The sequence below is a fragment of the Ascaphus truei genome, chromosome 2, assembly GCF_040206685.1.
Source record: "Ascaphus truei isolate aAscTru1 chromosome 2, aAscTru1.hap1, whole genome shotgun sequence".
In the NCBI taxonomy this organism is placed as follows: Eukaryota; Metazoa; Chordata; class Amphibia; order Anura; family Ascaphidae; genus Ascaphus; species Ascaphus truei.
This window is the reverse complement of record NC_134484.1, coordinates 146,998,847-147,013,085: the sequence shown is the minus strand read 5'-3', so window position 1 is coordinate 147,013,085 and position 14,239 is coordinate 146,998,847. Positions and strand designations below refer to the sequence as shown.

The window sequence follows — 14,239 nt, the reverse complement described above, 5'->3', positions numbered from 1 at the left end:
CGGGAGTGGTTGCAAGTGGGGCGGTGTTGGTTGTAGATAAGGTCAGGCGTCTTACTTGCTCAGTAAGGGTATCCACGTCTTGTTTGAGTTGGGAGACTAGTTGTTCCTTAAGTGTGAACGATCCGGTAAGTTGCCGGAAGCATTCCTCATGTGTGTCTAGGCGTCGGCCACCTCAGCGGCGTCCATGTTTGTTGGGCTGAGCATATTGTCACGCTGCACTCACCACAAACATGAAGGAAGACCGCGGGGCTGAGGTGGGGATAGAAAGACACTGACCCACAACCACGCAGTCCTGTCCGGAATGCGTAGTCCAAGTCGTACCGCGTCGTAGGGCTGGAGAGGTCAGGGTAGTCAGGGTACTTGCCATGTTCCGGGGTTGGAGAGTAGAGGATGGTAGATTGCCGTAGCCAAGGTCCAGGGTAATAGAAGGTAGAATGGTCGAGGGCGAAGCCGGGGTCAAAGCGCTGGAGAGTGTAGGAATCCAAAGAACAGCCAGGATCAGGACAGGAGAGAACAGACAGGTCAGACCAAGCAAAGTTCAAGCCAACTAAACAGCAGCGGTGAGCACAATGCATAAACAGGAGTTTATGCTCAGCAAGGAATGCCAGACAGGAGCAGGTATATATGTGGGAAGGATCCAATTACCTTGCAGGGGTGTGATCCGGTCCTCCAATGGTGTCCGGGCGGCAGTAATCTGAAACAGCCTGCAGGTCAGGCTTTCCTGGGGATTGCCTTGGTTGCCGAGCAACCCGCACGCGTGTCACGCGGGCGTGCGGCCAAGTTCCCTCCCTGTGGGAGGCGCCGGCAGCTCCTTTCCGAGCGTGCGTGTACTGCCCTTGCCGTGCGTGTGCGCATGGGTCCGCCGTGTGACGCGTCAGCGGGGTGTCTCTGACCGGAGTTGCGGCAGATGTGACATGGACGACTCTGTCCCAGCAGGTATACTGGGGTCTCTGTCTTTATTTGAAACTTCAGCAGTTTCACTGTATCCACCATGCATTTCTTGCAGTTGCACTAGCTGGCGTAAATATTCAGTGATCTACTGCTCTCGCTCTTGCTCCCACCGATCCCATTCGTCATCATAGAGACTGGTCTTTTCGTTGCGTACCGAGTTCATGCACCTCCACCATCCTAGTGTAACGCTGCTGACTGCAGGACAAGATACGGACCCGCAGCGCAGAGGTAGGGAGTAGTACACCGACCTTCGCCTGGGATCTGAAGCCTGGGATGCAGGGGAAGACAGGTCTGCTCCGGGGAAGATGCAGGCACAGGCAAGGGGTAGGCTGAGGACTCAGGACTAAACAAGGATGGAGGAACCGGACAGGAACAAGGAAGGAACAAGGCAGGGGGTACTGGACTGGAACAAAGCAGGAACAAGGCAGGAGGTACTGGGCTGGAACAAGGCAGGACCAACAGGAACAAGGCAGGAGGTAATCCAGTCCAGGCAGGGGTCAAGACAAACAGGATCAAAGGAAGAGCAAGGCATAGAGTACTTTGCACGACCAAACTCAGGTAGCAACTGCCTGCTATTTAAAGTCCAGCGGCAGCTGCTGGCACTGAGAGCTAGAGTGAGGCTTACTTCCTGTCAGGGGGGTAAGGGCAGGATTTGCCAGGCAGTAAGATGGCCACGCTTGCTTCAGTGGGGATGAAGTCACTTCCTGCTGGCGACTGAGGGCAGGATTGGCAAGGAAGCAAGATGGTAATGATTGCTTCTGTGAGGATGATGTCGCTTCATGGCAGCAGCCATCTTTCCTGCTGACATAGAAAGGCTACTAATGCTGTACAGTTAGGTCCGGAAATAATTGGACACTGACACAATTTTCATAATTTTGGCTCTGTACGCCACCGCAATAGATTTGAAATGAAACAACCGAGATGCAATAGAAGTGCAGACTTTCAGCTTTAATTCAAGGGGTTGAACAAAAATATCGTATGAAACGTTTAGGAATTGCAACCATTTTCATACACAGTCCTCTTATTTCAGGGGCTCAAATGTAATTGGACAAATGAACACAATCATAAATAAAATGTTAATTTTTAATACTTTGTCGAGAATCCTTTGCAGGCAATGACTGCTTCAAGTCTGGAACACATGGACATCACCAAACGCTGGGTTTCCTCCTTTGTGATGCTTTGCCAGGCCTTTACTGCAGCTGTCTTCAGTTGTTGTTTGTTCGTGGGTCTTTCTGCCTTAAGTTTTGTCTTCAGCAAGTGAAATGCATGCACGATCGGGTTGAGATCAGGTGATTGACTCGGCCATTGCAGAATATTCCACTTCTTTGTCTTAAAAAACTCCTAGGTTGCTTTCGCAGTATGTTTTGGGTCATTGTCCATCTGTAAAGTGAAGCGCCGTCCAATCAACTTTGCTGAATTTGGCTGAATCTGAGCAGACAATATATCCATATACACTTCAGAATTCATCCGGCTGCTTCTGTCTTCTGTCACATCATCAGTAAACACTAGTGACCCAGTGACATTGTAAGCCATGCATGCTCATGCCATCACACTGCCTCCACCGTGTTTTACAGATGATGTGGTATGCTTCGGAACATGAGCCATTCCAAGCCTTCTCCATACTTTTTTCTTCCCATCATTCTGGTACAGGTTAATCTTAGTTTCCTCTGTCCAAAGAATGCTGTTCCAGAACTGGGCTGACATTTTTAGATATTGTTTGGCAAAGTCTAATCTGGCCTTTCTATTCTTGAGGCTTATGAATGGTTTGCACCTTGTGGTGAACCCTCTGTATTTGCTCTCGTGAAGTCTTCGCTTTATGGTAGACTTGGATAATGATATGCTTACCTCCTGGAGAGTGTTCTTCACTTGGCTGGATGTTGTGAAGGGTTTTTTCTTTACCATGGAAAGCATCCTACGATCATCCACCACTGTAGTCTTCCGTGGACACCCAGGCCTTTTTGTGTTGCAGAGCTCACCAGTGAGTTCTTTTTTTTTCAGAATGTACCAAACTGTTGATTTGGCCACTCCTAATGTTCCTGCTATCTCTCTGATGGATTTTCTTCTTTTTTTGCAGCCTAAGGATGCCCTGTTTCACTTGCATTGAGAGCTCCTTTGACGGCGTGTTGTGGGTTCCCAGCAACAGCTTCCAAATGTGAATGTCACACCTGGAATCAACTCCAGACCTTTTACCTCCTTAATTGATGATGAAATAATGAAGGAATAGCCCACACCTGTCCATGCAACAGCTTTTGAGTCAATTGTCCAATTACTTTTGGTCCCTTTAAAAAGAGGGGGCTACATATTAAAGAGATGTAATTCCTAAACCCTTCCTCCAATTTGGATGTGAATACCCTCAAATTAAAGGCTGCACTTTAAGCCCATATTCATTATTTAACTGTAACTTGAATTTATTTTGGTACACAGCCGAAATAACAAAACTGGTATCAGTGTCCAATTATTTCCGGACCTAACTGTATATACCTGCTGGCTCAGCGAGATCTGGGCCTCCGGTAACTGGGAGCCTGGGGCAACAATATGTTCTTGGCAGCGCCTCCACTTGCCCAGGATCCCCAATAAGTAAGATTCCCCTGGACAAGAATAACAATAATATTCCACAACGTTGTAACCTTTTACTATTACGTGAATGCAGAACATGAACATACACATATCACATATATAACCACCAGGCATGCATATATGGCAACTCAAAAATCAGATACCAGTGGCCTTGCCACACTCCACCCTGGAGTAATGTCCCTTTCCCACCACCGTGTGTACCCCACACCGTGTCCAATGTACTGGACCAGTCCCTTGGTCACTCAACCCTCAGTGTCCCCAAAGAACCCTCCCCCAAGGCGGGATCAGTGCCTGCAGGTACCGGTGTTGGTGCACTTATTATAATACCTTCCAGCCGCTCCAGCAGCCGGTAACTGTACTTCGCAAAGGATCCGCCGATCCAGCGTAGTCTCTCACGAGTCTTTACTTGCGTCCAGCAGCTTGATCCCAAACCACCGATCGCTCAGCAGCGCAGGAAGATACTGTGTCCCTGTCTGCTAATCTCAGTAAAGGGTATGCTGTCTCTGTCTGTGGCTGTTCCCTGCAGTACCACAAGCTGGTGGTGACTCAGGGCCTGCACTGGGGCCTAAGGGGAATTCCTGGCCTATGCAGTGGGTCACTGACTCCCTGCAATACACACCTCCTCTCCCCTTGCTCTCCCAGGACACTCTGGCTAGCGTGGTCTCTGCTGCAAGCTTCCCTTTCCTGCCTGTCAGCAATCCTCACACTCTATTGGCTGCTGAGCCCCCTCTGACCCTACTGAGGCTCATGGGACTTGTAGTCCCAGCTCAGACCCTCTTATCTATTGGCCAGCCGTTCGCGCGCTTACACTGCGCATGCGCGACCTACCAGGGGCTCCCTGCCGCACATCTACACTGCGCATGCGAAACGATCCAACATGGCAACGCCCTGTGCTTGCCGGGCCGCCGCGGAGCAACTGGGATTGTTTGTTTATTAATTTTCAACTGGCATCAGTTGTTTGGAGGTTAGTGGCCCCTCCTCCCAGGGTTTAAGCTCACCCCACCCCACTTTTTAAATAGCAGGTTTTTCCATGTACCTGTGCAGGACAGGTCCACAGAGACCATTCTCCCTCCACTGCAGAGGTAAATGAGAATTTTCACAGGTAGTGTTAGGACCAGCATACTGGTCATGCCGTGACGTGGCTGCAGGCTTATAACGCTTTGGCCAAAGGGTTTAACTAAATGACCCTTATTCATGAGAATACTAACATTGAAGTATTTAACTATGTATTTTGTCACATTGGATATAGCATTGGGTATCTTTGTCTTTTGTTGCCTAAAGTGTATGACGGAAGGGATCACTTGACAAGTGATGGAGCATTATTGATCCCAATGCAAGAGGCTACCAATTTATCCTTTACTATGGGTAACAAGTTTAAGTACCTCCCCAGCGTAGGACTGAGAGCTACTGTCAAGTAACCAGTATGTCGATGTTTGTGAAGCATTATTGGCGGCTGTCAACGTACCATTTTGTTTTCTAAAAGTTCCTGACTCCCATCCTTGTTATCTTGACGCATCCACGCTCCGCCTGCACTTACCCAGCATGCTGCAATGGGCTGAGAGACTGAGCACTGCCAGTGTATATAGTCAATCTGATGTGACCTCCTTTAGAGCCGGGTTACTAAAGATGGTTACACAAACATAAAAGGGAGGAAGATCCTCGGGTCAGGTCAGGTAAGTCTCATATTTGTTACTGTTACGATATCCATCTGTTTATTCTGTTATGTTAGCAACGTCTCATGAGGATCACAGGTCATCGGAGACCTGTGATTCTCATGTGAGACGTGGATAGCATCATAAAAAGATGGGGATGGGACCAGCAACAAATACGAGAGACTTACCTCACCTGACCTGAGAATCTTCCTCCCCCTTATGTTTTGAAGACTTTTTATATATTGCCTTTGAAAATGTAATAATCTGAAGATCCCACTATTTGAGGGAGGAGTGCGCTCCACTTGGATTGAGGACTATTTTACTATTTTTGTACGCTGTGGGTGATACATGAGGGATTTGTTGTGGGAAGGGGTAATAGGAAATTATTGTGTCAACCTAGTTCTTCCTGTGTGGTTTTTTTAAAACTAATTTGTGACTACCTATTTCTGTGCATACCTTTATGCTGATCTATTTATGACATATATTTTTAGAGAGAACTATGTTGGAGCCTTATGTGCCTAGTAGTGAAAATGTCCTTGTTTTCATGTGCTGTTGTTCCCATTTTTTGGTATTAGTGCATGTACATTACTATCTCTAGGCTGTAAACTCTCACGAGCAGGGCCCTCATTGCCTCGTTGTATCTGTTTCTGCACATTTCTATGTATCTGTTTAAGTCATTATCAAATCTCTACGGAATATGTTGGCGTTTTACAAATAAACAATACTAATAACACATGTATAGTGTGTGTGTGTGTATCTATATGGTGCATGCAATGTGTGTGTATGTGGTGCATTATGTATGGGTGCTTATGGTACATGTATGTGTCTATTTCCATGGTGCATGTAGAGTGTGTGTGGAGATACACAGTAGGTTATTCATTAAACTGCGATGGTGCCGATCGGGGCACTATTGCACAGAAACTCCTATTGACTGCAATAAGAGTTTCCTGCCATAGTGCCCGGATAAGCACTATCGCGATTTAATAAATAGTCTGTGTATGTTGCATGTATGTTGTGCGATGCGTGAGTGTGTATTGTACATGGTGTATGTATTTGATGTGCGTGGCTGCGTGTGTGTGTTTGTTGTGTGTGTGGGCTGCATGACTCCTGGGACAATTGGTTGGGCTTGCCCTATGGCCTACAATTTGCTAGCTTCCCGACGTGATGCTGGAATGTCCGTGGCACTCAGGTTCCGTGGACCGGGGGACACCAAAACTGGTCAGAGATCTTTCATTTTCCTTCCATGCTGCACCTCTGTAATGGGAGTTTTCAAATGTTGGCTCGTATGTTTAATATCGGCTTCTAATTCTAATCATTTGAATAAATGTAAGGATCGTGCTAACAAGCCAGTGCAAGAACTTCTCACACAAGAGTTGTAAGTGACAATACAGTTTAAAGAAATAAAGGTGTAGCCCTGGCAAGAAATTGGGCTATAGTTCTATCCTCCTCCTGTGTGTAAACTCTGCTAAGGGCAGATTGCCAGGAGTTGACATGGGTTTCCCCCGCTTATGACACTGGGTTGTGTGAGTGAAGGTAGGTCACGTGACCCTGTGTCCAATCAAGAGACGCAGGGGCGGTGCCTACTGGAGGTTATATAAAACAGTGTCACTTCCTATTTAGGGGACAAGGTTGGAGTGTGAAGTGTTGGTGAGTTAGGAGGAGAGGAGTGATCAGCTCATGAGTAGAGCTGATCTAACTATAGTTAGTGAGGTGGACCAAGTACCTCTCACCCTGCTTAGGGGGTGAGGGAAGAGCTAGCCCCACTCTGGATGCCCGTAGGATCCAGAGTGGAGGCAGGACCATCACAAGGGAGAACAGTTAGTGGACTGTGCATCACTGTACCTGTCGGCTGCTGCTGCCCTGGAGAATAAAGAGACTGCTGCTTTTAAAGATAATCCTTGTGTGAGACTGGAATCTCTCATCCCTGTGGGGAATCTCTGTGGTAAGGATTCCACCCCGCATTCCTGGGGCTTACTATAGATGGAGGCGCTGCACCATTGAACCAGAACGAAGGCATCCACCCCAGTAACCTGTTCCTGTTATCCTCCATGTCATCGCGGGAGACTCAGGCCCTCCTGTTGCCAGCAGGTATGCACCACACAGAGACACCTAGCCAGACCCCAGAACACCTTAGGGGACCCGATCTGCGATTGGGAGGGGGAAGAGGGGCTAGAAAGGTAATTGGAAGAAACATATATAACAGGGTCCCTTGCCCGGTCCCCGGTTCCCCTGCTTACCTCCGCTACAGCGGGGGAACATGCAGAGTGTTGCGGCAGCTTGTGGCAGCCAACCCAGTCGACAGAGGCATCAGCAGCTCCCATAGCAGGGCGCCACTATCTTGGATTCGATTGCGCATGTGCGAGATGCCGTGCATGCGCAGTGTACACGCACGAGGTGGCCATTACTCAGAGAGGACTCCGGGGTGACTACATCCCCCATAATTCAGAGGGGCAGGGGATCAGGTGACACAGATAGGCCAATAGGGCTGCGAGGATCCCCCTGCTCCAGAAAGGATACCATTTGCGCGCTGGAGACCATGCCAGTCGGAGCTGGGACATCAGAAGGGTAGGGAGTGCATGTGCAGGGTGTCAGTGGCCCCTGCACTAGGACAGAGACCCCCTTTGGCCCCGACTCACCTCAGCTTGTGGTTGCTGCAGGGACAGGCCCATCAGTTAGGGACACTGCCCCTGTAGTACTAGTGTGAGGGACACAGCTAGGACGCGGCTGCATCCTGGCCTCCAGTAGTCTGGGACCAGACCATCAGCTACATATGAGAGACTCTCTTCAGTGTGGGACCCTCCAGCTGGACACCACCCAATGCGGAGGCCGACTCGTCGCTGACCACAACCGTCGCTGGATCAGTGGATCATATCCTTACTTTGTGGCGTTACCAGGTGTTGGAGCACCCGGCAGTTACCTCACCTCGACAAGTGCACCAACTGTACGCACGCTAGTGGGGCAGCGCTGTCTCACACACTTGGGTGGGTGGCTACTTGTGGACACCAGGGTGGTTGGGTGCCCAAGAGCCCCAAGGTACTTTGGGGACTGTGTTACCAGCTGTGGACAGTGTGTTGGAGGGTACGGCCGTGCGTGGCCTAGTTGGTGGAATTGGTACCATTGTTATTCTATACATCAAGTAAACTGTTATTTTTTACCGGTGTGTGTTTTATTGCATGGGGTCCTGTAATGGGGTTACCCCACATAGTAGTATCCCGCACAGGTGGAGGCGCTGTCACCAGACGGATCAGGCACACCCCAGGCTCCCAGCAGCGGAGGCCCAGGCCTCCTGTGAGCCGCAGGTAACGCACCACATACACGGTAGCCGTCATATTTCCCAGGAGGTGGGGGAAAGTGCGCTACACATGCTTAAGAAATTAACCGAGTTTATATGTCACACAATCGTGGTTATGTTAAAAACAATACCTGATATTGCATCTCTGTTGTGCTAAAAACTATATATTAAAAAAAAAACTTCTGTTTTAGTGGTGATTTTATTATCAAGAAGACAAACGGAGATATGATGTGAACAATCCCACACATTATACTGTCAACATCACATGGAGCTGTGGAGGCCAATTTTATTTTTTGCAGATTTGCCTCTCCCCGATTTGTATTTATTTTTTGCTGCCCACATTAATGATGGCCGCCAGGCCTGCATAAGTCCATCAGAACTCCTCCCCTGGCAGCTGGGGATCTCCAAGGGGAGGAGACACACAGAGGGTGGGGCCAACCGAACCAGGCGGGAACTGCTGTCAATGCTTCGCTGGTTCAGACCGCCCGATTGGATGAAACGTTTGTGGGCGGGATATGGAAGGCAAGCTAAGCCAATGGGAAGGCGGGAGGCGCGGCAGTGACCGGAAGCGGGGAGGAGGGGGCGTGGTCGGTGAGGCCGGTGCGGCGGCGGTTGCATAGCAGGTCCGAGTCGGTGACCGTTTCTTCCTCTTCCTGGCGCCGCCGCCGGTGCAGCCGCTGCTCGTGTGTCGGGGGAGAGATGCGGCCAGAGCTGTGAAACGAGCAGCCCCGGAGACCCCGAGAGACGGAGAGAGGCCGCGGAGACATGGAGAAGGAGTTCAACAAGACAGACGCGGAGAGCCGCTGGAGCCAGCTGTATGCGGTGAGTACACCTATATACCATCATCACCATCATCATCATCACCGCCGTGTGTGGGATACAGCACGCACCGTGTGTGCAGGGTGAATATTCTGGGCATATACACACGGGCTTTGTGTGGCAGGTAAATACAATATGCCGGTTTCTCATGTATTATGTAAACAAGGAGTGAATGTATTTATATCCTGTACATTGACGTGTGTGTGTATAATTGTTAGGGCTGTGTGTAATTGTATGTAATTGTATGTAGTTGTGTGAGATAAATGAAGTGTACAGGGATATGGATAGTTTATCTGTTTTTATATGTGGAGATTTATATATAACATGTTTACATGGAATTAGTGTTGGTTCTTACGCTAAGGTGTATAGCTATTTGTGGTATGTATTGTGCTAAGTTACTATATTGTATATAAATGTGTGTGTTGTAGTTGGGCGTGTATGTGTGTGTATATATAGAAGACAGTGTACGAGCAGGGCCCTCATGTATGCATGTAAATCTTTATATAGGGACATCCATGTACATAGCGCCTCACAGCAGTAATACACGTGACATTATATAACGCATAATAGGGAATAAGTGCTACTGACATAAAAGTAACATAAGAAAATGTGTCCCTTCCCTGAAGAGCTTACGATCTAGTATAGTGACCTCTTTGCATCTGTATGTTCTGTTTTACTATCTAATCTCTTTACCCCTACAGTGCTGCGCTGCGTAATATGTTGGCGCTTTACAAATAAACGACAATAATATGTATTTGAAAACGTACATTTTATGGATCTTTGTCTATGGGTGTCTACAGATGATGGCACAAGTACAACATTTCAATTTCCGTGTGTATGTATAATTACACGTGTGCTCACACTGGATTTATGGGACAAATATATATATTTGTATATAAATATACTAATGTAGACTGGAATGTGAAATAAGTTTATTTTATGAATCTTACATTTCTCTATGTTTACACATACCTATGTGTATGTGGTTAATGCCTGTACATACTTGCATGGCATAAGCTGTTTACCTGGTGGGCACATGTATAGCCTAATTTAACCAGCAGCAGGTTAAATAAAAGACTTGTGAAGCCTTACCCTATCCCTAAACCTTACACTAACATGCCAGCCTAAGCCTTACCAGCATTCACTAAATGAAGTCTATTTACCCGGCAGCTGGCTCTATAACTTCCTCCACTCCCTTATTTAGCTGGCAATGATTTCCCCCCCCCCCCCCCCAAATTTTATTAGGATTTAGAGTGCTGGTTAGGGTTAACATAGTCAAAAAGGGTATGCTGCTCAGAGACATAGTAGACATGTACTGTATTTGTAATGAATTTACTGATCTCACAAGAAGTTCCTGTAAGGAAGTGCAGTCGCATGCATTTAAAGGGAAGCTAACGCCTGCCGGGAGACAGCCAATTAGGAAATACAATGAAAGCTAACACATCCAGTGTCCAGAAATAGCAGCGTTTAAGACTTACTCAATTATTCAAGTCTTCCCCCAGCCTTATAAGAAGAACGGTAAATAGTGGAATAATCACAACAAACTCATTTTAATGAGTCTGACCATCCATGCAGCTGATCCTCAGGTCTTCCGTGTGCAAATCCGCCAGATGAAGAAGCAAGAAATTGACGAGAGAGAGCGGTGCACTACCAATGCAGAAATCCCCACAAAACTGAATAATGAGACGTGCGCTCCAATGAAATTATATTTAATGGGTAATCCATTAACAGTGGAGATTGCAGCCCACCTATGCGTTTCATGTTGTAGCGCTTTATCAAGGTGTTATTAACACCTTGATAGAGCGATACGGCATGAAATGCGTAGGTGGGCTGCAACCTCCACTTTTTTAATGGATGACTCATTAAATATCATTTTTAATTGGAGCGCACTTCATTATTTTTTCTGTGGCGATTTCTACATTGGTAGTGCACCACACTCTTTCGTCAATTTCTAGGTAAGTGTTAGGCCGGTATGTTACAGTTGGGGTGATTTGATCAGCTGAAAAAGTATTCTATTAAACCTGGTGCCGGTTAAGGAAGGCTACTAAGTCTCTTATTTATGCGGCTTCCATGTAAGGCTCAATAAGTATCTTATTTACCTGGCTCACCGGGTAAATAGCGTCTACCCTCTCCTAATCCTAATAGGGAGAAGGAGTGGCTCAGTGAGTAAAGACACTGACTGGCACTGAGTTTGAAGCAGGGGAACCTGGTTTAATTTCTGGTGTCGGCTCCTTGTGACCTTTGACAAGTCACTATCTCCCTGTGTCTCAGGTACCAAAAACATAGATTGTAAGCTCCACGGGCAGGGACCTGTGCCTGCAAAATGTCTCTGTAAAGCGCTACGTAAAACAAGCTCGCTATACAAGAACATGCTATTATTATTATTATTATTATTATTATTATTAACCTGGTGAAAAAAATCATTGTCTAAATTAAGAGGGAGGTGGTTATATTGCCGGCTGCCAGGTAAGTAACCACTTCCTACTCTCATTGGTGCAATGAGATTTGCTGTATGTGATTACTATGTACATCAAGCATGTCAAACTCGCGGCCCACAACGAATATCTTTGCGGCCCAGCCAATATGTCCCAGTTAGGGCGGCGGTGAGGAGGATGCGGCAGCTGGTAAGTATTCTCTATGTTCAGTAGAGTGAGTGAATGCTGCTGGGGGGATTGGATGAAGGGCCGCATGGGATTGACTGAAGGAGGCGGGGCTTAGAATGCCGACCGGGACGCAAGGTCACAGGCAGGTCAGAGGAAGCCGGGGGCGGGGCTTCTGCTTTGTGCAGAGCACACGGTCAGTGTGTGTGGGTCTGCCTTCCCGCTCCTGGCTCCTCTGTCTGCTGCGCGGTGTCCCCCGCCGGGCTCCCCCTTTGCCCCGTTGGCGCTTGCCCCTTTGCCCCCTTGGCGCTTGCCCCTTTGCCCCCTTTGCGCTTTCTTTGCCCCCTTGGCACGCTCCCTTTGCCCCCTTGGCGTTTCCCCCCCTTGGCGCGCTCCCTTTGCCCCCGGTCCCCTTGGTGGGGTGGGCAGTGGTGGTGCACAATCGCGGGCGGTGGGGTGCAGCGGGAAGCTCAGAAAGCAGGCCGTTCCTCTGTCCCAGCCCCCCAACCCCCCCTCCAGTCACTCACATCCGTCGCTGTACTCCACTTTGTGTATGTGGGGGGGGGGGTTGTGGAGAGTGTGGGGGGGGGGGGGGGTTGTGGAGAGTGTGGGGGGGGGGGGGGTTGGGGAGAGTGTGGGGAGGGGGGGTTGGGGAGAGTGTGGGGGGGGGGGGTTGGGGAGAGTGTGTGTGAGGGGGGGGTTGGGGAGAGTGTGTGAGGAGGGGGGGGAGTGTGAGGAGGAGGAGGGGGGGAGTGTGTGTGAGGAGGAGGGGGGGGGAGTGTGGTGTGAGGAGGAGGGGGGGAGTGTGTGTGAGGAGGAGGGGGGGAGTGTGTGTGAGGAGGGAGGGGGGAGTGTGTGTGAGGAGGAGGGGGGGGAGTGGTGTGAGGAGGAGTGGGGGGGAGTGTGTGAGGAGGAGGGGGGGAGTGTGTGAGGGATGGGAGAGTGTGTGTGAGGGGGGGGGAGGGTGTGGATGGTGTGAGGGAGGGGGGAGAGAGTGTTGTGGCTGTGTGTATCAGTGACTGTGTGGGTGTCTGTGCGTGGTCAGTGTCTTTGTTGGTCTGTCTGTGTGAGTGTCTGTAGGTCCCTGGCTGTGTGCGTCTGTGCAGGTCAAAGAGAGGAGGGAGGGGGGGGTGAGAGGGAGATGGAGGGGGAGGGAGAGGGGAGATGGAGGGTGGGGGGGAGAGGGAGAAGAGGGATTGAGAGAATGGGGGTGGGGAAGGAAGGGGGAGAGAATGGGGAGAGGGTGAGAGAAAATGGGGGGAAAGTAGAGAGAGGAATGAGGGACAGGGGGTCTGCCGGGGTTGGCGTCCCTCTCCCCCCCCTTTCCCTCTCCCCCTTTCCCTCTCCCCCCCTTTCCCTCTCCCCCCCCCTTTCCCTCTCCCCCCCCCTTTCCCTCTCCCCCCCCTTTCCCTCTCCCCCCCCCTTTCCCTCTCCCCCCCCTTTCCCTCTCCCCCCCCTTTCCCTCTCCCCCCCCTTTCCTCTCCCCCCCTTCCTCTCCCCCCCTTTCCCTCTCCCCCCCCCTTCTTCCCTCTCCCCCCCTTTCCCTCTCCCCTCCCTTTCCTCTCCCCCCCCTTTCCCTCTCCCCCCCCTTTCCCTCTCCCCCCCCTTTCCTCTCCCCCCCCTTTCCCTCTCCTCTCCCCCCCTTCCCTCTCCCCCCCCCTTTCCCTCTCCCCCCCCTTTCCCTCTCCCCCCCCTTTCCCTCTCCCCCCCCTTTCCCTCTCCCCCCCTTTCCCTCTCCCCCCCCCTTTCCCTCTCCCCCCCTTTCCCTCTCCCCCCCCCTTTCCCTCTCCCCCCCCTTTCCCTCTCCCCCCCCCTTTCCCTCTCCCCCCCCCTTTCCCTCTCCCCCCCCCCTTTCCCTCTCCCCCCCCCCCTTTCCCTCTCCCTCCCCCCCTTTCCCTCTCCCCCCCCCCCTTTCCCTCTCCCCCCCCCCCTTTCCCTCTCCCCCCCCCCTTTCCCTCTCCCCCCCCTTTCCCTCTCCCCCCCCTTCCTCTCCCCCCCCTTTCCCTCTCCCCCCCCCCTTTCCCTCTCCCCCCCTTTCCCTCTCCCCCCCCCTTTCCTCTCCCCCCCCTTCCCTCTCCCCTCCCCCTTTCCCTCCTCCCCCCCCCCTTTCCCTCTCCCCCCCCCTTTCCCTCTCCCCCCCCTTTCCCTCTCCCCCCCCCTTTCCCCTCTCCCCCCCCCTTTCCCTCTCCCCCCCCTTTCCCTTCTCCCCCCCCCTTTCCCTCCCCCCCTTTCCCTCTCCCCCCCCTTTCCCTCTCCCCCCCCTTTCCCTCTCCCCCCTCCCTCTTCCCCCCCCCTTTCCCCTCTCCCCCCCCCTCCCCCCCTCCCTCCCTCCCCCCCTTTCCCTCCCT

General features: G+C 50.8%; 1 protein-coding gene across 2 annotated transcripts in view; it reads left to right on the top strand.

The window, feature by feature from the left end:
• The first annotated feature begins 9,030 nt into the window (after positions 1-9,030).
• The window catches only part of PTPN2 (protein tyrosine phosphatase non-receptor type 2), a 70,907-nt gene continuing 65,698 nt past the window's right edge, over positions 9,031-14,239 (top strand). The window contains exon 1 of one of the 2 annotated variants that reach the window (XM_075585411.1): positions 9,031-9,294. In XM_075585411.1, coding sequence (XP_075441526.1) covers positions 9,238-9,294 — 57 coding nt within the window. In that variant the 5' untranslated portion in view covers positions 9,031-9,237. The remainder of the gene's footprint in view (positions 9,295-14,239) is intronic. The other variant, XM_075585412.1, reaches the window with a different exon arrangement.